The following is a 26,173-nucleotide window of genomic DNA, read 5'->3' as shown; positions in this document are numbered from 1 at the left end:
GTTAGATTTTTTTTGGGGGGGGATTTATTTGTGTTTTGGGAAACACTGGGGCCGAAGCCTTTTATTGAATGAGTGAGAAAAATGTTGTTGGGCCTCATGTATTCAGATAGAAGACAAAGGCAGGCCTAACAGTCATAAAAAACATTCCTCAAGCCCCCTCCTTCTAAGTCGTAAATCTTACTGATAAAATCGCGCCAAAATCAAACAAAGGGAGTCCAAAACAGACTACAGATCCATGAAGCCTTGCCCACTAAAGGATCGAGCACTCAACTCCTATTGGATGAGGCACACAACAGAACGTCCCTCGAACATGACATCATCAGGACTTCAAATAATTCTGAAATGCTTCCAAAGTGGCTTCCGGGGACTTCGTTCACCGAATACGGACGTAGCTTTTTGCTGCTCTCCGGTGTAACCTCGTGGCATAAGGAAGTAATGTCCGACTTGAAACTGTAGCCATACAATCTCCATCTCGCTGGACGAGTTGAGATTACTCTGTGTTCAACCGAACACTCTAACGGATCCGAAGGAGACCGCCGAGCAATTCGCATCTTCATCCGTTGGCCTACAGAAGTGAAGAGATTAAAGATTTCTCTTCAATCTTCAATCAAGTCGACATTTCTGAGTTCTCCGCCAGCCCGCCGAGAATCAACAGCCGTACCGCCCTCTGAGAATCAACAGCCGTACCGGCCGCCGACAGTGCGAGGAAACGGCTCTCGTCATCACACGAGCCTCAAGAAACCGGGTCAAAGTTAAAGGACGGAGGAAAACGCATTCTACCTGTGTCCTCATGCAATTCAAGTAAGAGGTTTACGTCTGGGCAGAGATAGAATATTATAGCGTGTTATTCTTGTGTTTCAAGGTTTTTGCTTGTACAGTTTACGGACCGCCATGTCCGCTAATTATTAATACTCAGGGTATTAATTATCACAAATTTGTTTTGCTGTATTGTAGTCCAACCAAATTGGACTGTTGTGCATTTTCGCCATCGCGGGTGAGACAGCAACTGAGTTCATCCATTAAAGAGTCAAATAACAAGGGACTTTTACGAGCCCCGCTCGTAAAACCGCGTCTCTGAGTGATGAACACGGCTGCTTCATCTCCAGCTATCGCGAAATCAGCTTTCGGGCTGTCACTTAATCATCTCTCTCTCTCTCTCTCTCTCACTAACCACACTGACACACACACACACACTGTCACACACACACCTTGTGTTATAGGATTATTTTTATTTCCATATCTAATCATATCACTGTTTAGTTTGTAGTTGTAAGTCGGAAGTTTATTGACTGCATTGTATTAATTATTAATTGATATTACTGCATAAATAAACTTTGTTTATATTACAAAGAGAAGTGTTTTGGTTTGTTTTGCATATGCCTGTGTCGTGCTGACGGGATGTCAGTGCTCGGATTCAAACCTTCATTCATTGTTTTTTTATTCGAAAATCGATATTCTTCGGATGTCGATTTTCCTAAGAAAACAATCTAATATTGAGACTGTTTTAATATTCGGTTATTAGTCCCTGATTTCAGGGTGGTGCCCCGTCAATGTTAATCCTTATTAATATTCTATTGATTTTTGATAATTGATAATTATCTTTGATTGAATTAGAATGATCAATAAGCTAGTGTTAACTTTAATGTTTCATCGACGTTAACAATTAACGATTATCTTTGATAACTGTTGATTTAAAGGATTAAAAAAGCTAACACTGATTCTCATCAATGTTCTATTGATTTTAATAATTAATAATTATCTTTGATAATTATTAATTATTGCTAATAACCAAACTTGCTCCTAAACGTAGCACACTACATTTACTGGAGTCCCATATGAGGTTTTAATGAGTTAGATCCAATTAATTAATTTAAATATTGATTAATAACTACAGAAATAATTATTAATTATTTCTGATAGTAACACTGATCTAAACAACCAGTAAAGCCCTACAATGTGATGGGGGGTGGTGTGGTGGCACTGCTTGTGTACTTTTTCTCACTATAACCCCCTCCAGCATGGGGAGGCTTCCCAGCATGAGCAGGTCGCCTTGGAAGGGGTTAAGGTGTCTGGCGATCGAGGGCTCGATGGTGGGTCACCCATGCTGAGAGTCACCATATCCTTTGTATTTAACATCTTTTATTGATTAAAAAAAACTAAACAAAAAAACAACAACAACAGAGAAAAACATAACACATACGCACACTGAATCAACATTTAACATTTAACCCCCACTAATATCCCTCCCCAATCACCAACCCCACCCTAACCCCCAACGAACACCCCCGTGGTCACATAGAATAAAACACACACACAAAAAAAGACATTTTTAAATATATAATAAACACCCTCCCCATCTCCGCACACCACTCTAGAAATGATGGCGCTCCGTCTGACTTCCAACGCCTTAAAATAATTTGTCTGCCAATTATAATACTGGTCAGAACCCAATTTTTTATATGTTTGTCCCCCAAATTTACAACTGCCCCATCGCCCAAAATACACAATCTGGGGCAAAGTAAAATTTGAGTGCCCAAAGCATCACACAAACAACTCTGAACCTTCAACCAAAAATCTTGGATCTTAACACACCCCCAAAAGACATGGGTTGTGTCTCCAACTTCTGATTGGCATCGCCAGCAGGTGGGTGTGTCTTTAAGACCAAGCCTATGCAGTCTAGAGGGGGTCCAATAAAATCTATGTAAAATCTTGAATTGCATAAGGCAAACCCTTGCATCTCTAGATGCAGACTTGATGTTTTTTAGAATCCTATCCCACACTCCCTCCTCAATACCAAATTTAAATCTTTCTCCCATAATCTCTTGAGAGAAGTTGAAGCTCCGTCCCCCAGACTCTGAATTAGCAGGGAGTAATACACTGATGCCTCATGACCTTTTCCAAAAGCAGTAATCACCTCTCCCAGAGTATCTGCCACTTTAGAGGGGTGTTTGCTACTCCCAAAAACAATACAGAGCAGGTGGCGCAGATGTAAATACCTATAAAACTGAGATCTAGGAATCCCAAAATGTTGAACCAAATTCTCAAAAGATCTTAATGCTCCACTCTCATACAGGTCACCGAGTGTAGTAACCCCCCTCATAATCCACTCTGACCAGCAGAAAGGGGACCTATTAATACATAATTTAGGGTTCAGACATATGCTTGAGGCAACATTTAAATAAATGTCCGAATTAAACACTCTGGACACTTTTGTCCATACGAGTGCAAATGCGAGATAACGGGGTGTAACTTCTCCTATTAGTTTGATAGAAATGCTTTGCAATGGCAAAATAGGGGCAAGAACTTCCTGTTCAATATAAAACCAGGGAGGGGCTCTTTCAGGTGGATGCGACCAATGGGCCAAATGTCTGAGACCAAATGCATAATAATAAAACAAAATCTTGGGTAGGCCTAGCCCACCTTTTGTCAATCGGCCTTTGTAACTGATTGAAATGTAATCTGGGACGCTTACCATTCCAAATGAAGGACTTCGCTATGCTATTAAATTGTTTGAAATAAGAGAGAGGAATATCTACAGGGAGAGATTGTAGCAGGTAGTTGAATTTTGTAATACAATTCATTTTAATAAAATTAACCTTCCCAATCATAGATAAATGTAATGAAGCCCACCTGCCCACATCGCTCAAACATTTTTATTAAGGGGTCAAAATTAACTCTTAACTAAATCAACAAATTTGCTGGGAATAAAATGCCCAAATATTTAATGCCCTGTTTAGGCCACTGGAAGGCACCCGGCTGGAAAGCTGTTACTGAGCAGTATGCTGTCAGAGACAAAGCTTCGGATTTAGACCAATTGACTCTGTATCCCGAGAACTTAGAAAAGGAATTAATAATTCTATTGCGGCAAGGTATAGATCTTATGGGGTCAGAGATGAATAATAAAATATCATTTAAATCTTTCTCCTATAATCTCTTGAGTATTGCTTATGCGCTCTTATGGCGCATAAGTAAAAGCTTATGCACCATACCTCCCACCACCACCCCTGGAAAATCATCTTTCCTTCTTATCGCAGCTGCTAATGGTTCCAGGGCAAGACAGAACAATAATGGGGAAAGAGGGCAACCCTGCCGGGTGCCCCTGTCCAGAGTAAAATTATCTGAAATTAATCCATTTGTTTGTACCACTGCTACCAGGTGTCTATAAAGTAAAATGTGCAAAGTGAGTTAAAAGCCAGACCAACAAAGGGAACGTTTCAGCACATTGCTTTCTTCAATGTATAGCATCTGCTCCCTTTGTTGTTCTGGCTTTTAACTCACTTTGCACATTTTTTAGGATGCAAATGTAATAAAGTTATATCTTTTTGCTAGACCCTTTTTAGTCTGTTTTGCAATTCAGAGTGCAGTTAGAAACTTTTGATTTTTGACACCTCTAAACTCACCAAGGCATGATCTGAGACTAAGATGTTTCCAATTGAGCAATCAACAACAGATGTAATGAGGGACTTAGATATATATAAAAAAAAATCTATTCTAGAATAAATGTTATGGACTGATGAAAAAAATGTATAGTCCCTACCATATGGGTTAAAAGTCTCTAAATATCTGTAAGGCCAAGATTTTTACACATCCCGAGAAGCATCAGTGTTGCTCTAGGGGGCTTACACACTTTTGCTTCACTATGATCAAGGACTGAGTCCATCAAAAGATTAAAGTCTCCTCCCAATATTATATCATGAGGGGTGCCAGTGGCTTGCAACATCCCTTCAAGATCTATAAAAAAAAGCCCTGGTCATCAGCATTAGGTGCGTAGATTGCCAAAATGAACCTTTGCCCCTGAATATTTGCTAAAACAATAATGACTCTTCCTAATTTCTTTAATCTGTTTGAGACATTTGAATTGTAGATGTTTATTTATCAATGTAATGACTCCCCTGCCTTTACTTGAGCCAGCACTAAAGAAAACATGTCCAACCCATATCTTCCCAAATTTTTCAGCTTCCTGTGGGGAAAGATGCATTTGTTGAAGAAACACTATATCATATTTCTTACATTTAAGAAAAGAAATAACCTTCTTTTTATGGGGTGTCCCAACCCATTCACATTCCACGTGGAGAGAAATAATCCACTCATATTAACGTTTGACATTTGACATATTAGAAAAAATAGATTGTGTGTCAAAAACAATATTATAAAGACCACATTCCAACATTAGTGTAACAATCAAACCCCAAACCTCCCCCCGAACTAAACAAATAGAAAAAAGAAAAACGTGCACATTAATTTGCATGACAGCGCCAACCGGCGTCCATCCTTCTAAACACAAACAGTCCATGTATGCCTATGAGAGTCCCCGCGACAACTTTGCCATCGGATTGCTCAAGTCCGGTGTATCTATACAGATTTTGCGAGACAGAATTATACAGCAAAAAATAGTCCATAAAACAAACTCTGGAATAAATAAGCGGAATAAACACAAAAAAACGTGTAGATTCATCCACATAACTGTTCCGAAGGAGAGTTCCTCCACAGAACAAGCTCCAGCCGCTAGCAGAACCAGCACAAAAAAACAACAAAAAAAAAAATATTCAGTTTCCTCGGAGAGTCAAACAAATGTTCAGTAAGCCGGCCCATTCGGCTGATAAATGAGTGCAACAAAAGACCCAATCACTCCAATGTCCTGCAAGAGATGTTCCACAAAACAAACTCCACACCACAGGAGGCATAAGCACCAAAAACATGCAGATTTATCCACAAGCTGTCCTGAAGAAATGATATTACACAAAACAAACTCCAGCCACTAGGCAGAACCAGCACAAAAAGAAACAAAGCGCCCAGCTTCCTCAGGCAGTCAAGTGTATGTTCAGTGAGTTAGGCCCACTAAATACCAACATGAAAATCACCAAATGGCTTAATCACTCCAATGTTTTTATGAAGGACAGTGCTTGCTGTGGGCATGTAAATTCTCTATGGCCATCCTTAGTATCTATTCTCAGTTTGGCCGGAAACATCAGAGCAAACACGATCTTCCTTTGATGTAAGAGATTCTTGCATTCCCTAAATTGATCACATTTCTCTACTGTCGAATTCGCAAAATCTGGGAACAAGAAAATGCTGCGGATCTTCCAAGAAAGCTTTCCTTTACTCCTCGCCTCGCGTAACACAAGATCTTTATCGGATGATCTCAGAAATTTGGCCAGAATTGATCGGGGCATGTCTCCCTCAGCCGATCTCCGAACCGGGACCCTATGAGCTCGCTCGATTTCCAGCTTATGGCCTGTTATGTTGAGTAGACTCTGCAATAGCTCGTCTAGGAATTTCACCATATCTCTGCCTTCCTCATGCTAAGGAATTCCAACAATTCGGACGTTGTTTCGTCAATTACGATTCTCCAAATCCTCCAGTTTTTCCCAAACGTGCTGCAAGTCTGTCTTTGTTGCTAGCGGGTTAGCAGCTAATTCCCTCTCCGATTACTCCAGATAATCGATCCGTTTCTTGACGTCCGACAATCTTGTAACTACTCAGAGAATTTCGTCTCCGTTGAAGTGATCAATCGATGTATGACAGCCAGATCCTCCAAGTCTGTGATGACTTTCGCCAGCATTGCAGACATGCTGGACAATTGACGCTGTATTTCTCCCGCCGCACCATCCAAATTAAGTCCCTGGTCTGCAGCCCTGTCTGGGGTATCAGCTTGAGCACGTAAGTGTCTTTTAATGTCTCCAGAGCCCGAAGATTTTGAATTCTTTGACATATTGTCCTCATAAAACAGTTAAGAATCAGGGTGTATCGAATGTCACCAGTTTATGACATAAGTATTAAAAACTAGCAAAGTGCGCAGAGCTCGCCATTCACACATCCAACCCTTGCATGGCGTCATGCGACCTCTGAGCCACCATATCCTTAACTTCGAGGTTCTCCCCAACAATGCCTCGTGCTTAGCATACGCGTGGAGGACAGGGAGGAGTTGTTTCCTCGGGCGGGAAGGGGGTCCGAGGAGTTTTCCATCGTACACATCCCTCTCTTGGTCAGTGGCATTTTCCGAGCTGCTTGCTCACAAAATTCGGTGAGGACAGATTGGGGTAAGGCCGCGGGGGCACTAGCTTGGGGAGTCAGGGAAGACGGGATGGCCTCCTGATCCTCCGAACCCTCGAGAAGGCCCGCATCGTCCCCGTCACCCAAACCGGCTGGCTCGTTGGCGAACGAGGGATCACCTGAGAAAATGACCTCGGGGAACACAGGAAGCTTTGTTCGGCCCAGCTGAGAGAGGCCTCGCCCCGGGTGGCCCCCGGGAGTGTGTCGTCATCACTGTTTCCCCCGTCAGAGTTAAAGTTTGAGGTCGGCGCACTGGGTAGCGGCCACCTTGATCCTCTGGTGCCAGAGTTTTTTGGGGAGTGCCAGGCAGTGGCTACAATTGTCGGGGAATTCTAGAGTCTCCTCTGCTTGTTTGAGTCTTATGCAAATGACACTGCAAGGATCAGGGTCTGTGGTGGCGATTAGGGCGGCGCACACGGCCAGACAGGCACGTGACTGGTTATCCCCGGGGGTAGCCGTGGGTTTAGAAAGCACCATAGTAGAGATAAAACTCAATAAAATCCATGGCGGGCAGCCATGGAGCAGGGGAATAAGGTGAGGGAGAAAGGCGGGCAGCCTGAGTAGTAGGAAGCGAGCGTTGGCGGCTTGCAGCAAATAAAACACAGCTAACCTGGCTGAAGCAAGAAAGACATGTCTGGCGGAGGCTGATCTTAATGATGTGTCCTCCTGTAGACAAATAGTGAAAGTCCAATAATCCAACCGAGTTGAGAGTGAAAACAGAGGTAGCGAGAAGCGAATGTCAACTGAGGAACAGCAGTGCGTGCAGGTCCTTATATGCACTCAGGTAATGGGCGGGCCCTACCTGGCATAGGACACGTGGTTCTGTCTGTCTAGCCAGACTTGGTGCAATTGGATGCTTCTGCAGAGATCAGGTACGGATGCCCTTCCCATAGGTGGATCTCGAACATGAGATGATGAAAGAGAACATCCTCTGGTCACGGTTTCTCTCATGCTATAAATCGCTGATCTCTAGTCAGCTCAGCTCTGACTTACTGTCTTTCATCAGGTGGCAGAGAAAATTTTGTCCCTCGTATCAGAAATAACCTTTTCACTTAAACAGGACAGCTGACCCAATTTAATCCGTGCTGAAACAGGTAAATGTGTTTCAGTCCGATAGCTTGTATCATAAACTGAAAACTCAACAAAATGATTGACACTAGGGATGGGCATGAGTATTGGAAGTGACAGCATTTGGAAGTGACAGCAATGATCGAATGATGATCGATAATGAAAATGTATGACGTGACTTTTCACTAAATTCGAAGTTCAGTGACAACTATACACAAACGTGTCAAAAAGGGGCCTTAATTTTAATTTTAAGATTGATTACATTGTGATTTTCAGCGGTACTTTGATTGTCAACAGAGACTTCATAGCAACCAAACTGATAAACGATGCTGCAATGCTAGTGTTTGTTCTTCAGGTTTACGATTGTCAAAAGAGAGTGTAATTCGCAGTGTTTTGAACACCTGTCTCTGCAAATGTTTGTTAAACAAGTTTTATTATCATTTGACTCATCAGTGTATATTATTTGATAAAAGAGAATGTTTATCATTGACTGTAAATCTCCCTGGGTGCCGTCATGTTTGCGTGACGTCACCCAACTGCATCTCAGCAAAATCGGAGTTGTAGATTTCTGCATGAGTTTCCAAGTTGAAAGTCCGACATGAAGTGGCGTTCCATTGCACTTTTCCTGGTAGGAAGTTGGAAAATCTGAGTTGAATGGAAAGCAGCATAAAAAAATCATTAAAGCAACAAGTTCTGACACTGGAGCAGAAAGTGCTCAACACTGCGCACACACATCAGGCGAGTTATTCTTTTGAAACAGCTAGACGGAGCGCAGCTGAATGGGACTGAGCGCAGGGTCTATTTTCACATTAACACCGTTTTTAAAAATGCAGTGGTTATGGCATCGTCGGTCAAGACAACCATGGTTTGCAAATACACCATTCAGAGAGCCGTGATGAATACAGTGGTACGCCTACTAAAATAATTATGGTAACCTGAAGGAAGAACAGAGAGACTCACTTTCTGAGCATTCTTTCATTGAGTTGGCCAGCGAGTCTTTACATAATGACAAAAAAATTATGCATTATATTTTGTTTTTTTTTTATTATCTTTTGTACTTATTGTAAAAGATTACAATATAACAGCCTATAATAATAAACAGGCAAGACACTGGAACAACGAGATGCAATGCAGCAGCCAAAGACTTATGTCTGACATACATGTGCATTCATGTACATGCCCCCCAGAGTACTCAACAAATACTCAAGTAGACCAAATTTCCAAAATGCCCATCCCTAAGTGACACAGTGTCTTTCTCGCTCCACTGTTACACCAGTACTTAATCAGCAGTCTGCAGACCTGCAAATGAAATCACAAATTTTTGCATTTGCATTTGCATTTCCTTAAGGAAATACCAGTGCTTGCAAGGCAACAAAACAATAGTTTTAAAGTTTGAGGTAAGCTTAAGCTTTAGAGTTTGGTTCTTCGTAAAGGAAATTTACTTTTTGTTGAGTTTTATTGTTACAGAGCTTAACTTTAACCTCATTAACTCATTTGGATTGAAGGCAGCTATGTGCTTTACTCAGGATTTGTTATGTCACTACCAGGAATTCAACAAAACATGGAATTCATCATGAAAATACTTGGATTTTTGACATTTCTATGAATGGACAAAGGGGAATTGAATTGGTTATGTGATCTGGTTGTGCTCCTGTTATGAAAACTGTGTAGTAAGTCTAATATATTAAAGCATTTAGACCTTGCCTATGCAGTTTCAGTAACTTTATCAATTATCATATGTGAAAAACTCTGTCTGCATTTGTAACTTGAGGTTCTGCTTGCTCTAAACATTTGAATAGATTTGAACAGGGTCCACATGGTCATGGAAAACCTGAAAATTTCAACCTGGAAACGTAATTGTGATATCCAGGCCTGGAAAAGTCATGGAGATTAATACAATCATAAGAAGTTATGAACATTCCAAGTGAATATAAATTTTTCTAGTCATGCTCAGCTCTAAAATATTTAATCAGCTAGAAATAATGAGCAACTGGGAAAAGTCATGGAAATTCATGTGCCAAATGTGTGAGAACCCTGTATAATTTAATTGAGTTCAGCAAAAAGGAGAGTCTTAATTCCTCCTATTTACCTTCACAGGGAAATCAGCAAAGACAAAGAGAAGTGTGAGGGAGAGGAGGAGGAGGGAAAGGAACAGAGCACGCCGCGTGGCCGAAAGACCGCCAACAGCCAGGGTCGCCGCAAGGGCCGCATCACCACCCGCTCAATGGCCAATAATGAGGCTGCATCTATGGCGGCTGAGGAACTGCCTCCACCTCCACCCCCACCTGAACCAGGTAACACTCATGGACACATGTACATTTATGGTTTGTGAATGAATCATTCTTTTGAACTGCTTCTTTCCAATGATTCGGTCAAACCAGTTCATGAAGTGTTTATTAATCACTTGAGTGTAAGGCCAAACTTTGTTCATGGGTAAAACAGACGTGGGGACATGTAGTCCTGTCGCAATTATTAAATAATCATCTGATTATTGTGCACTTTAAATTCCAATCACATTTTACTGTCCAAATAAGGGAATGAATGGAGCATTTGAATGTCTCATTCAGTTGAAATCCGACAGCACTTAATGCAGCTCCTGAAGACCGTGTGAACTCCCGTGAAAATATAAATGAGGGTTTTAGTGAATGGAAAACACTCTGGTTTCACTTTAATTTAACAATCGTGTAATGGCAAATGTTATTGTCCATTAAATATGGGTTCAGTGTTAATGATACGCAGTGACCTGTTTCACGCCTGAGATGATAGACTTAATAAACACGGAATCTCAAAGGTCTTTCATGTGAGATCAGGGCTTGTCTGTTTAATCAGAGAGCCTTAAAGTAATGTGTGAAAGTGAAGAAAACTGAGAACTGTTGAAAACCAGATTATTGAAGAACAGTTTTTTCAGTTTATTGAAATTATCTGTCTTAACAGACTGATTCACTAAAATGAAACAGACTTCCCAACACTAGGAAACATGTACACACTAGTATAAATTAAGTCCTGATGGTTTATTCTCTCTCTCTCTCTCTCTCTCTCTGTGTGTGTGTGTGTGTGTGTGTGTGTGTTAGTTCTGCCAGAGCCAACTCATCCCTCTAAACCTGAGCCAGTGCAGAAACCTGCACGAGAACCTGCAAAGCCAATTCCTCCACCCAGCACAGACCCACGAGGTAAACGCCATCTCTTTTTCTCACACACATACACACTATTCCTCTCTCTCTTTTTCTGTTTACATAAGTTCACACACGCTCACACTTCTCAGAAAGGTGTGTCTGGTTTGTTCTATGATGACTGTCTGCTGATTCTGCAGTTCTTTTATGGAATGGTGATTGTGAGTGTGATCTGTTTATCTGTAACCTCATTTTGAAGCCTGAAAGTTACTTATTTTATTGCTTTATCTGACCACAGCGAGGTTTGTGTGTGTAACTGGGGTTGGTCATGATAGAAAGGTTGTCGTAGAGAAACAGCGTGATGGGGACTCTGATTAGTTGAGGCTTTTGATCTCCATCACAGCCTGGAGAACAAAACCACAGCTCTTCAGCACCATTTTTCATCTGATCTCAAACTGTTATGACATCCAGAGCTTTTCTCTTAATTTTAGTGTTTATTCCTTTTGCACTCACTCTCATCCTATCCTTTCTGCTCTTTTCTTCTTCATTTTTTTTCCCTGTTGCTCTTTTGCTCCCTTCCTTCCTATCTCCGAATCCCTTCTCTTCTTCCTGCCACCCAACGCTAGACTCTCAAGGTCTCCGAGTTTATGTTGCCATAGTGACAGCGGGTGGAGGGATCGCCATGGAGATAATAATGAGAGGCAGGTAAACGCGGCGAGTCTCGGAAGGAGTTTGTGTAATGAAAAAGTGTAATGAAAGACTGGCCTGATTGTTTCATTTGAGTTTTGTTAGGTAACTAATGCTAATTACGTTTGCCACTAAACACAGTTGATGTCCATGTCAGAAAGTGTCAACTGAGGCTAATTACTGCGCCTTACAGTGTAGAGTGGTTGCTGCTCGTATTTTGTCTTTCCCGCTGTTCAGAGACAGACTGATTCCCATCTCCTGTTCCACCTCCATCATCTCCACTCCCTTCTGCTGAGTATATTGTGATCAGATGGGCCAGTAATGCTGTTAAACCTCAAACCCTCATGGTTTGTATGAGAAAAGATGACTCTGTAATGCCTTGTGATTGAGAAGAGGGGCCGAACTCTGATGGGATTTGTGCCAGAGCTTGATTTTATCTCTGGGGTTCTCAGTGTTTGTGCAAGTTCTTTTCATGCATTTGTAAACTTGTTACAAGGGGGTTAAAGGGATTGTTCACCCAAAAATGTACATTGTCATCATTCACTCACCCTCATGTTGTTCCAAACCTGTGTGACTGACTTTCTTTGGAACATGGAGATAAGGCATGATATTAGCCACCATTCACCAGAGTCATATAAGTTTGGATCAACATGAGGGATTATTAAATGATCACAGAATTTTCATTTTTGGCTGAACTACCACTTTAAAAGTTAAGAGGCAGATGCATCTGATCTAAAGCTCTGATTCCATGTCTAAACCCTGATCAACAAGACAAACGCGCAAAGTATGATTGTACAAGCATAACGCACTTGCACTCAGGGGTCATGGGGTAATGTAAATGATGTCTAGTGGGTTACCAAAAAGCTGTTTATTTGAAGAGTTTTAGTGGAGACGTCCTGCACAAGTCATCTAAACACTGTGGAGACACACACTCGCACTCTTGCATAAATGTCAGAGGTTCACACTGTGCTAAATCTGTCGTAGTGTTTAGTCAATCTCAAGGAGAACCTCAGAAAGGGAGGGAGAGTGAGCATGGGCTTTATCTCTACTGCGCTGTCTCACTGTAGTTGAGTGGAAATTACGTAGGGAGGGGTTGTTGCGTTGCTTGGTTCAGCTCAGTTACTGTTATGAGACAGACTGCCTAATGATATGTGTGTGTGAGTGCATGTGTGAGTGCATGTGTGAGTGCATGTGTGAATGCGTGTGTGAGTGCGTGAGTGTGTGTGGGTTGGTCTTGGATCCAAAAGGGTGGTGCTTGTGCACTCCTCCACTGTCTGAGATCAGCTGACTGGGCTTTCCAAGAGAGAGAGAGAGACTGGAGAAAGAGAGAGGTGAGACTGTAGAGTTGTGTCCAGAGAGCACAAGGAAGGGAAAGCAATAAACAGGGCAAAGGACAGAAATCGGGTAAGTGCGAGAGATAGGGTGAGGGAGGTAGTAGGTCTCTTTGCAGCCCGTGAGTGTAAACCGACTGAGAGGGAGGATGTGAGATGAGCCATGTCATGTAGAACTGGGTGAGTTATTGCTCACTGTTGTTGCTGACGATGGTGTGTCACTACAGGCGCAGTTGAAGCTGGAGAGACATCTCGCTGGACGGAGGAGGAGATGGAGTTTGCCAAAAAAGGTACTGCTTGACTTCTACTTAATCTTTGTGCACTCTCTTGCCCCACTCCTTCTCTCTTTCTCTGTTTTTTAATTGGCTCTGTCTGATCTCATCTTCACACATGAACAAACACTCCACCACACTTTCTCTCTCTCTCTCTCTCTCTCTCTCTCTCTCTCTCTGTCTCTCTCTCTGTCTTTTTTAAAAAAAAAATTTTTTTTTTTTAGTCTCTGTCTCTGTTGTTTTCCGTGTTTTCATGTATTGGGGGAAGTTGGTTGGGTTAATGTGGGTTTGTGAGCATCCTCTTTGTAGTGATCAATTCATATCAGGACTGTACAGAAGAAACTAAAGTAACTTTGTGACCATTTGACACACTAGAAACTTTAGAGGAAGAACCTAAAGACTGTGAATAAACCCAGCATTCTAAACTACTCCTGTGTTTAAGGACAAATGTTCGTCTTGGAATAGAAAAGCTTGCTGGGGTTTTAGTGAAAGCTTTTTTTAAATACATTTTACAAAACATGTCCAGGTCACATTTCAACCCAAAATCAAAAGAAGGAAATAAGACATTGTTTTACATAAAGAATTATGAGAACCCTCATATTAGGACCATTAAGATGTTTTACATTTTGACATTTTCATGCTGAAAATAATGCGAACTATAAATTTTTTTTCATTTTTATTAATGTAATATAAACAAAATTTAGAATTTAACTTTTTGTACATCATAGTGGTATTTGTTTTTCTGCCTTCAATTATATTGATTCAAACTTAAAAAATCTTTGTAAAACTTACTGTATTACACTGAGAATACAAAAAAAATCACCCTTGAGAATGATGGGAATTACAGGAAAAAAAATCAAAAGGGCAATTCAATGTAAATGTCCGCCTTAGCATAAATACTCCGTGTTATTCATTTAGGTATATAATTTACTTTCATCAAGGAGCTTATTTTATGGAAATTGCATTGTTTATCTGCCATACAAAGTTCGCAACCAAACCAAAACTTTTTATCATCGTATTTCAAACATTTTACTATTTATTAATAATTCAGTTGAAGCTTTATGATGTGACAATGCACAATTCAGAAACAGTAATACCCACAGAATAGAGGGTTGGACCTCCATAGTTTAAAAAATAAATTTTTTTTTTTTTTTAATTTTCACATTGATGAAAATCCAGAAAGTGGCATTAATATGATGTGGTGAAACAGTATAAAATGCTTTGAAACTACCAAACTTTGATCTCTGAGACATAAGTATGATGTCCATTTAAGGCTGCACAACTGACCTATTTAAAACGGCCTATGCCAGTTAGAACTGGGTAAAAATATAGATTTTCCAATGCATTGCGATCTTCATTTGAATGATCTCGATTCTTAAATTCCAAGATCAATCTTTTACTATATGGGCAACTCTCTATAATGCGAGTAAATCAATCTCATAAGAGACCAAATTTCACATCATGCAACTAAATTGTTGATCAGCCACTGGCTGGTAAAAGTTTAGATTTCCCTCACCAGTCATTTTAGTATAGCGGTGAAGCAAGATCTTTTACTGCGTGTTGAGGGTTCGTGTCTGGTTTCTTTCATTCCTTGTAATGTGTCCAAAAATGAGACCCACGCAATCCATTTGCCATTGAATAATGTCTCTTTTAAATATCCTTTGTTGTTTACAGTCAGTTGTTGATAAAAAAAAAAAAACAACAAAAAAAAAAACATTTAATTCAAATCATGAATTGCACAGATGAGGTAAAGAAGCGATTCTAGACCTCTCTCGTTAGTATGTGCTCATTTACAGATGCTTTTTACAGTTCTGTAAAAAGACAGTACTGATTTTTAGCACGTGTTCTACAAATCAAATCAATGTAAATACTTGTAAATAGTATAAATTATGCATTAAAAAAATGAAAAGCTATAAATCTTTGGTACAAGTATACAGGTGCATCTCAATAAATTAGAATGTCGTGGAAAAGTTAATTTATTTCAGTAATTCAACTCAAATTGTGAAACTCGTGTATTAAATAAATTCAGTGCACACAGACTGAACTAGTTTGTCTTTGGTTCTTTTAACTGTGATGATTTTGGCTCACATTTAACAAAAGCCCACCAATTCACTATCTCAAAAAATTAGAATATGGTGACATGCCAATCAGCTAATCAACTCAAAACACCTGCAAAGGTTTCCTGAGCCTTCAAAATGGTCTCTCAGTTTGGTTCACTAGGCTACACAATCATGGGGAAGACTGCTGATCTGACAGTTGTCCAGAAGACAATCATTGACACCCTTCACAAGGAGGGTAAGCCACAAACATTCATTGCCAAAGAAGCTGGCTGTTCACAGAGTGCTGTATCCAAGCATGTTAACAGAAAGTTGAATGGAAGGAAAAAGTGTGGAAGAAAAAGATGCACAACCAACCGAGAGAACCGCAGCCTTATGAGGACTGTCAAGCAAAATCGATTCAAGAATTTGGGTGAACTTCACAAGGAATGGACTGAGGCTGGGGTCAAGGCATCAAGAGCCACCACACACAGACGTGTCAAGGAATTTGGCTACAGTTGTCGTATTCCTCTTGTTAAGCCACTCCTGATCCACAGACAACGTCAGAGGTGACTTACCTGGGCTAAGGAGAAGAAGAACTGGACTGTTGCCCAGTGGTCCAAAGTCCTCTTTTCAGATGAGAGCAAGTTTTGTATTTCATTTGGAAACCAAGGTCCTAGAGTCTGGAGGAAGGGTGGAGAAGCTCATAGCCCAAGTTGCTTGAAGTCCAGTGTTAAGTTTCCACAGTCTGTGATGATTTGGGGTGCAATGTCATCTGCTGGTGTTGGTCCATTGTGTTTTTTGAAAACCAAAGTCACTGCACCCATTTACCAAGACATTTTGGAGCACTTCATGCTTCCTTCTGCTGACCAGCTTTTTAAAGATGCTGATTTCATTTTCCAGCAGGATTTGGCACCTGCCCACACTGCCAAAAGCACCAAAAGTTGGTTAAATGACCATGGTGTTGGTGTGCTTGACTGGCCAGCAAACTCACCAGACCTGAACCCCATATTGTCAAGAGGAAAATGAGAAACAAGAGACCAAAAAATGCAGATGAGCTGAAGGCCACTGTCAAAGAAACCTGGGCTTCCATACCACCTCAGCAGTGCCACAAACTGATCACCTCCATGCCACGCCAAATTGAGGCAGTAATTAAAGCAAAAGGAGCCCCTACCAAGTATTGAGTACATATACAGTAAATGAACATACTTTCCAGAAGGCCAACAATTCACTAAAAATATTTTTTTTTTTATTGGTCTTATGATGTATTCTAATTTGTTGAGATAGTGAATTGGTGGGTTTTTGTTAAATGTGAGCCAAAATCATCACAATTAAAAGAACCAAAGACTTAAACTACTTCAGTCTGTGTGCATTGAATTTATTTAATACACGAGTTTCACAATTTGAGTTGAATTACTGAAATAAATGAACTTTTCCACGACATAATTTATTGAGATGCACCTGTATGTACATGCCATAAAATTAGTTGACATGCTGAAATTAAATGTTTGGCACAATCTTGTGTAGTTTTCCAGTGGACTTCAATAATAGGATCAAATGGGCAGATTCAATTCCTATTAAGCTTTATTGGCAATATAAACTTAAGTGTACATCACCAATGCATTATTAGTGCGTGCAAGCCATTCGCGCATCATGAGCCGGCAGCGCTTCATGTTCGGTTAGTCGTGCGAGTAATCGCGCCAACTTTGCTTCGGTCAGGCTGCGCGGATGACAGCCTACATTCTGTGTTTAATTTGTTTCTTTTTGCTTTCAGAACAACACTTGATGTAATAAAGAAAACACCACTATTAATCCTTGAGATTTCCAACCCAGCATACAGGTACACCCTCCTTAAACCATGGTCACACTCAAAATTACATGAAACGATTAAAAGAGAAAGCAAACCCACATTGTTGGGTTCAAAAATCTATTCAAAATATAAATTAAACCTGGAAATAAAGTTTTAGGATTTTGCGGGTGCAATTCACAGAAAAGGGCTAAATAGTTGATCAGCTTGTGATGCGCGAATGGCTTGCACACGTGAGTCTCGTCACACTTTTAATAGTGTTTAGCCTCCCATTCAGCTTATGAAAACACGCTGCGTGATCATGAGGAAGGATTATATCAAGATGTAGATTGGACTGCAGGTGCGAAAAAGTCATATAAATAAAATAGCCTGCTCCCTTGCTATTGCTTGCATGCTAGTGATTACATGATTGCAATGACATAATATAAGAAATATTTAAGATTCCAAACAATTTCATGATCAGTAACAACAACAACAGTCATTGACCAGGAAAATAAAAAATGGCACTCCATGTCAAAAAGTTGGCAGACCCCTGGTATACAGTGTCGATTTATTAAACTTTTGCGCACCCAGCCACAGTATTGCCACAATGAATGCATGGAATCACCATTTGAAGTCTGTTTGTTAGTCTGTTAGTCTGAATTAAACAAAATGATGTGATTAAAGCAATGAATCCAGCAGAAACGTATTATTTTCATATGCTGAAGCGCTTATGACAGACGTCACTGCTTCAGCTGTTTGTGATTGGCTGCTGCCTGCTGTTTTCCGCATCTCATTTGCATAACTTTGCTCATTTCTCAACTTTTTAATGTCCTTGGCTGTTCTCAAGGCTTGATCTATAATTAAATAATCCGCGTTCAATCCCACAATTCCCCACGCGAGCGTGGCGCTCGACTTCATAGGAAAGAATTGAAAACGCCTGCTCAGCACTGCTCAAAACGCACCAGTGGACACATACTGTGAGCATTTCCATAGCTTGCCCGTATCTCTTCCAAACCTGGCATACTACTTGAGGGTGAAGTCTCCATTCTTCATACAGTAAATACGCTCCCGTGTTTATTATAACCGGACCATGCGTCGCGTGTAATAAGCGTGCACTGCTTCACACAATCAGTTAATGTGCTAGGATGTGCAGTCAAGTCGAGCATTTACCTCCTGAAAATGTATATATGCCAATTTTAGTAAAAGGAAGTGAAACTAGAAACGGATACTGCTTTAATTTCATTTTTTATATTTTTTATTGCATTAAACAGTCAACAATTAATTGCAGAAATCAACGTGTTAAATTCCCCAGCCCTAATATATACACTTACATTTGTAAGATATGATGATAGTGTTTGTACAGCCATGGCCAAAAGTATTGGCAGTGACATAAATTTTGTATTTCGCAAAGTTTGCTGCTTCAGTTGTTGTGGTGTTGATTCACATTGTTTCTAGATTATTGTGCAGAGTGATCAGATGCATTTTAAATAATTGCAAAAAGCTTCATTGGCCAAAAAAATGAACTATCACAAAAACCCAAATTTCACAGTTTTTTGTCCCTGGCACAAAATGACCAGCTAACATCATTTCATTAATCATATCAGCAGCACCCGGGAAAGAGAGAACGAGTACTAGTCAGGTGAAATCACTATCATTCTGATTGGATTATAAGAGCAGACTGATTGCTATAAAAGGAGGGAAGAAGTGCTTCCAATCATTGTGTTCTTGTTAGCAATGGTTACCTCCAAAGAAAGATGTGCAGCCATCATCGCTTTGCATCAAAATGGCCTCACATGCAAGGAAATTGCTGCAAAGAATATTGCACCTGAAAGAACCATTTACCGGATCATCAAGAACTTCAAGAAGAGAGGTTCAACTGCAAAGAAGGCTGCGAAGAAGGCTTCAGGACGTCCCAGAGTGTCCAGCAAGCGCTAGGACCGTCTCCTCCTGAGGAGGGAGCTACGGAATCATGTCACCACCAGTGCAGAGCTTGCTCAATATTGGCAGCAGGTGGGTGTGAGTGCATCTGCATGCACAGTGAGGTGAAGACTTTTGGACAGCGGCCTGGTGTCAAGAAGGGCTTTAAAGAAGTCATTTTTCTCCAAGAAAAACATAAAGGACAGACTGATTCTGCAGGAAGTACAAGGATTGGACAACAGAAGACTGGTGCAAAGTTATTTTCTCTGAAGCCCCCTTCCGACTGTTTGGGACATCTGGAAAATCGATTGTCCGGAGTGTCCATGTGTGGGGTTGCTTTTCATCCAAGGGAGTGGGCTCTCTCACAATTCTGCCCAAAAACACTGCCATGAATAAAGAATGGTATCAAAACGTCCTGCAAGAGCAACTTCTCCCAACTATCTAGGAGCAGTTTGGTAATGATCTGTGCATTTTCCAGCATGATGGAGCACTATGTCACAAGGCAAGAGTGATAATGAAGTGGCTCGGAGATCATTACATTGAAATTTTGGATCCGTGGCCAGGCAACTCCTCAGATCTTAATCCTATAGAGAACCTGTGGTCAATCCTCAAAAGGCGAGTGGACAAGCAGAAGCCCACAAATTGTGATCAACTCCGAGCACTAATAAGGCAAGAATGGATCGCCATCAGTCAGGATTTGGCCCAGAAGCTGATATCCAGCATGCCAGAGCGAATTGCAGAGGTTATGAAGAACAAGGGTTAACACTGTAAATATTGACTCATTGAAATATTGCATATATTGAATGTTTTTGCCAATAAAAGCCTTTAAAACTTACGAAATGTTTATCATTGTTTTCCAGTATACCATAGAAACGTGAAAAAATTATCTACAAATACTGAAGCAGCAAACTTTGCAAAACACAAAATTTATGTCACTGCCAATACATTTGGCCTTGGCTGTAGGAGTTAAATTTGCATGCACACACACAGACAAATAAACATATTTAAGTGTAATAAATGTTTGTATTAATAAAAAATTAAACACTCACAGAAGCATTTACACAAGCTTACCCTTTAGTGCTTTTTAAAGCATTAGAGTTTGCACAAGTGTTCTCAGGCCAGAATACGGTTATCTTTGTGCTTTTCTTCTCCTTCCTCTTTCTTTGTTCTTTTTCAGTCCTCTCTTCTATAAAGCGGAAGTTCAGTCCATTGAGAAACGTGTGCGTTTGCGTGTGTGTTTGTGTGCGTGTGTGCATGTCTTTCCCTGTATCTACAGGTTTACTATTTGTTGGTGCACAGACCTCTGGTGAGCCTTGAAGTTCACTGTTCACTGCACAGTTCAGGACAGCCTAACATGACTCTGCACTAGGGGAACTCCACACTGAGTTCTCTAGTAATTGTTTGAAGTAGTAAAAGGTGAAGTATAGTTTCCACAACGTTAGTGTCACCAAACATAAAAAATAAAAATAAAATGATACGGTTCCCTGAACACTCTTCTGCCATTGGTCGGTCAAACAGAATTTCTGGCCTTAAACTCATTGTTTGAGTCAATGTTACATGCCAGTTTGGCCGAGAATATTTATACTCTTTCTAAACAAGAACAACTGATGAACTTTAACCCACAATGCCACTGTGTAGTTTAAATATTTTTGCTTTTTACCTTATTTATTGTAGTTCTTTGTCTCAGAGTATCTGGCATGTGCTCAGCCATACTTCCCACAAATTTGTCCAATGGGGTTGAAGCATATGTAAATGCTGACAAAAATCTGGATCTGAAGTGGAGGCAATGTTTTCTGCCTCAAGCACTACAATGGCGTCTTTTTTTATGTGCGCACCATCATGCTTGTACAGACGCAGCAAGCATAAACCAGGTTTTACTCTGCCACACAACTCCAGGAGAGAGATAACAAAGAAAATCAAGGTTGAATCAAGGACAGCACGTGCCATAAACCACTGTGGCTCAAGGGTTGTTGATCTTGAATCGTGTTGTTTGCTATGATTTAATCCTGTACTCATTCAGTATACAACACACACTTTCATTTTGCCTCATGGTGCTAGTTGTGGCCTCCTTTCCAGCACACTGTGGGCAACTTCTACAAAAAGTGATTACTGATTCAGTCATTGTTTAGCTAAAAGCAGTTACACCTCAGAGCATCAGTACCAGAACTCTAATGGGTGAAGACCCTAGCCAGTCCATGGGGTTGCACATAAAGGGCTGATAGTGTGAAATAAATTTTTTCTCACTTTTTTCAGTTAACATTTGTCAAGGAGCTTATGAAAATCACTCTAAAACCTCAGTGTCATTCACGGACTTGTGGTTCTTAGTTGTACATCCAGGAGCTTTGAGTGTTAACGACTAACAAGACCGTGGCTGGGTTTAAAACAACATGCATACAAATTGGTGGAGACAGTAGATGTAGCAGTGGAGAATTGGGCATCTAAATTGGGCAACTTTTTTGCTTTTAGAGCATTAGTTAAAATGTTTGGTTAACTCATTTTGGGGTTGGATCATCTTTACTGGAACTGCCTAGTAGCATTGTTACAGTCTACAGCAGTAATGCAAAAACGCACGTCAAGCATGTTCAACCGGACCGCATGTTGACAATGCATTGCCCAGGCGATCTTATCTGTGTATGCCCACTTGTGTAAAATAATTTTTTGGCCTAAGTGTTAAGTTGGTGCCAAAATAGGTCAGAAATGGCAAAATTTCAGCAGCAATTGTCAGTTTGTCATCCCCTACTCTTATTAAGCTCTTTGAAGTCGGTTTGTGTGTCGCTAGCTTTAGAGGTAGTGTAGCTTTTGTTTAGCTACCTCTTTCTGATTTCTTAACCTCATATTGGTAATTGAATTGTATCCTGTGCAACCTGAAGTAATAATAATAACACTAATGTGTTTTCTTGTTGAATACTCAGAAATCAGATAATTCTGCTCATCAGGAGTTCAGCTAATCAGGCTGTCTGAACCTCATGTTGCCCTGCACGTCCTGCCTTAACAAGTTCATCCATTCCTGCTAAGATGGCAGGATTATCTGCACCAATGAGGCCGAATGAGTGGCACTGTCAGTTCTGACTGAAACCCAGCCATGTTCACATGGTGTTGATAGATGGTAAATAGCTAGGGTTGGGAGCCCAAAACCAGTTCTTGTTCAGAAGGGTCATGATTTTCATGACTTTCGGTACCGTTAGCTGTTCTCGTATGTGACATTTTCCGCCGATGCGGACCAAACACTTTTCTAAATTATTTGGACAGTGTTTCTTTCTGTAGTGCATTTCAGTGGCAGTGCTGCCCCCTACTGAATCTAGAGCATAAAAACATGCAGAGATTCATCTGAGCCAACACTTTTAAATCTACAGCATGAAACGTCCCGCACTTCTGGATATTTTTTCTAGATTGCTTCTTAACCACTCATGGTGCTCTCACTCTTCAATACAGGGCTAGTTGAACATGGTAGGAACTGGTCAGCCATTGCTAAGAAGGTAGGCAGTAAGAGTGAAGCTCAGTGTAAGAACTTCTACTTCAACTACAAGAGACGGCACAACCTAGACAATCTACTACAGCAACACAAGGTACAGAAATAGCATTCATGAATCTAACTAACTATCCAAACTAAAATTCCAGTTGCATACTGTTAATTTCTGTACATGGATAGTTTTATGGACCTTATTCAGAGTAGCGCCATATTAAACTTTTTGACGAGAATGAAAATGAGGTACAGTACAGTTTCTTCAATGGGTTGTACATTTGTTGAAATTGCCGTTGATTGTTCATCTGACAACACTGTGTAGACAAAAAAAATTTAGATGTGATCTAGGCCATTGTAAAGACTATAAATCTATCCCTCACAGCCTCATTTTCATCCTCATAAATTCCAATATGGCATCTACCTCCACAACGGTCTTTTGGCCTTTATTAGGAAGCAAATCTTGTATGCAAGTGTCTCATTATGAATAAACATTAATCATGCCATTATGGATCAGAAGTTTCTTTAACAACTACTTACAAAGACATTTTTATTTGAAATTTTGACTTGAGTGCAGCACATATCTATGCATATCTGATGGTTTTTGTACCTCTTGTGTTGTCATGTGCAGGGTTCCAGGCGGCTCCGTGGAAATCGAGACTCGTCACAGAGTGACCCCGCGCCTGATGATGATGAGGAGAGTGATGGTAAGTTTGTTCTATTTGTGGTCAAATAAAGCATTAATCCACAAGAGAGCATGCATTACAGTGAGTTTACATCTTGCTAGGCATAAAGTTCTTTGGTAACGTAGGGACTTAAGTAGGGCTGGATTGATGCAGATTGCTACAGTCATTGACAGACGATGATCAACAATATCAGCAAATGACAAAACCATAGAGCTGTGAAGTCCCAAAATAAATTAAATATTAGCCCAATAGTTATCATGCACTTGCATTTTTAGATCAAAATAATCAAAATATTAAAACGTTAAAAGTATTACGGATTAAAAAGGCCGATTGTGTCCTTTCACTGCCAACAAGTTCCTTGAATAGCATGAAACATTTTCTAGTTATAACCTACTCTCTAGACCAGGGGTACTCAATTAAAGTTCCAAGAGGTCCGGTCTCTATATTTCCTTCCCAGCAAAGGTCCGGATAGTATGTAGCTTACATGGTGTCAGTAGTTATATGGCTAGGAAATTATGTATCTTTTTTTTAATAGTTTTTTATAACTTGCCGTGTTGACAGCAATAGTACTTTGTAAAAAAAAAAAGAAAAAAAAAAAATTCCTGATGAGGACATTGGGGGCCCAGAGACAGCTAGTGGGGTCTGAGAGATCTTTTCTACCAAAAGATTAAAATATTTCATCATTCGAGGGCACTTGGATATGAATATTAAAAGATAAGATCAACAGTTTGTTTTGAAGCTGAATGACAGCAGTCCAGTTTTGTTTAAATATTTTTACATTCAGAATCTATACCCATGTATGGGACATAGGAGGCCTTTTGCCAGATAAAATACTGTGGGTTCAGGGGTGTCCCCTGAGAGAAAATGTAAAAGCCTGAATGCACCATTTTTATATTTTCCTTAAAGTGAGAATCTACTAACATCAAACAAACAATTTACATAACAGTGAAGCATTAAATATCTGTTTGATTAATTTAAGGATAAATAGGCTTTCCTTGCCATGATGACATCGCTGCTTAATTTTCACAAAATTAGAACAAAAATCTGTTTATTATGAAAGGCTCATAACATGCTGATTAATGAAGCTACATTTAGATGGAAAATGTATAGTCTTAAGGCAGCACGTTAACTTGTCCTGACACAAACCTGACTTAGCTGAACCGGCTGAATCACATATCAGACAGATGAAGATAGTTTCACTTTACTTAATTTTTGTTTTCTGCAGTGTGTTTAAGCGAAAGGTGCCAGTATCTGTAACGGTGTCTCCACTACTGTTGTTAAAATAACCGCACCTGCAACTCGTACGTACAGTAAATTAGGCTTTATGCGGCGCCTCATGTCTATAGCGGGGAGAGAGGCAACGTGCACAGAGCGGGAATAAAGTGAGTAGCGCTGAACGTGCTTTATTCCCGCTCTAGAGAGAAAAATTTCTCTCTAGCACTGAACGCTATTTATTACCGCTCCATGGGCGAATACACGTATGCTTGCATAATCACTTAGCCAGGTGTCAGATAACTAGCACAAAGCTTCAGAGCTCGGTCCGGATTTAATTGTCCTTCGGGCCTATTGAGTACCCCTGCTCTAGACTCAGACATGACTTGTAACAAATATGCCATATCTTAGCAACTAGATAAAAACAGCACGTATATTAAAAATGTCATTTTTAAGGAAATACAGCCTGTCAGGAAAAGATGAAATGTCATTATGATAGAAAGTGATCTGAAACGTCAGTCATTTTTGAAAAAACTTTTCAAATGTTATTCAAAACACATTGCTTTGTGATATCAACTTGTATTAATCATCAACTCCATAAAGAAAAGTTATTAATTTGCAGGCCCTGGAATTAAGCTAAAGTTTTCTTTTGAAATAAAATTATAGTGTGCATAGACCCCATTAAACAACCTTACGATTTGCTTGGGGAAAACATTGTTTATGAAACAAAAATGAAAGTGATTACATTGTAAAATAATACAAAAACACATTCACCTTGAACCTAAAATTTAGATTTCATTTTCTTTAAGCAGCATCTTAATTTGTTTTGGTAATTTTCCACCTGTTGTCGTAGATGGATACTTGTAAGACAGTAAAAAGGGAAGTTAGTAAATGTTTTGATTTTGTGAGGTGGTTATGATTTTTTTTACCACTTTATTTTAATTGCTTTTTGTTTCGTTTGAAGTGCAATTCGACTTAAGAAATATCTTTTAAGTTTCAATAAATAAATTGAATTTAAGAAAAATTAATAAAGCAAAAATAATCACCAATCCCTCTGTAGTGGGGGCTAGGGTGTTGACAATGTAATAGGATATCGTACTATTAAAATATTTTGCTTAAGACCTAGACTCAAGTCGCTTATTGCTTTTATGAAATGATGGCAACAGCACTGTGAAAAAGACACCAATGTTCAATAAAGAAATTTGCTTCTTAATTTGTAATAATTCCTTTAATTTGTAATAATTAAGCAGCAGCAATAAATTATATAGTTATATATTGACATAGCTGTGTCTTCAAATGCTGCTCATTCAGTTGGAATTTACTCAGAACTATCCGCTTTATAATATATGTTTTACTCTCAAACACCCATCTGGTTCAAACATAAGCTCTAATGCCCAGCCAAACACCCTGAAACCCACCACTGTCATTATCTTTCTCTCTTACCCATAAATCCTGAGACTATTCAAGTCGAGAGGAAGAAAAAGAGCGGAAATGTAATGTAAAGAGCCGAGAAAGAGACAGACACAGAAAAGAGCGGGATAAAGTGAGAGAG

General features: G+C 40.0%; 1 protein-coding gene across 17 annotated transcripts in view; it reads left to right on the top strand.

Moving 5' to 3' along the window:
- LOC127427329 (nuclear receptor corepressor 1-like) overlaps positions 1 to 26,173 on the top strand; it is a 137,778-nt gene that overhangs the window by 67,418 nt on the left and 44,187 nt on the right. For 16 of the 17 annotated variants that reach the window (XM_051674922.1, XM_051674908.1, XM_051674901.1 and 13 more), the window contains 5 exons: positions 10,219 to 10,415; positions 11,193 to 11,291; positions 13,477 to 13,539; positions 22,696 to 22,829; positions 23,355 to 23,430. In XM_051674922.1, coding sequence (XP_051530882.1) covers positions 10,219 to 10,415; positions 11,193 to 11,291; positions 13,477 to 13,539; positions 22,696 to 22,829; positions 23,355 to 23,430 — 569 coding nt within the window. The remainder of the gene's footprint in view (positions 1 to 10,218; positions 10,416 to 11,192; positions 11,292 to 13,476; positions 13,540 to 22,695; positions 22,830 to 23,354; positions 23,431 to 26,173) is intronic. The other variant, XM_051674964.1, reaches the window with a different exon arrangement.

Source organism: Myxocyprinus asiaticus, chromosome 3 (assembly GCF_019703515.2).
Source record: "Myxocyprinus asiaticus isolate MX2 ecotype Aquarium Trade chromosome 3, UBuf_Myxa_2, whole genome shotgun sequence".
NCBI classification, from domain to species: Eukaryota; Metazoa; Chordata; class Actinopteri; order Cypriniformes; family Catostomidae; genus Myxocyprinus; species Myxocyprinus asiaticus.
Note: the sequence above shows the minus strand (reverse complement) of the source record. Positions and strands in the feature narration are given on the sequence as shown.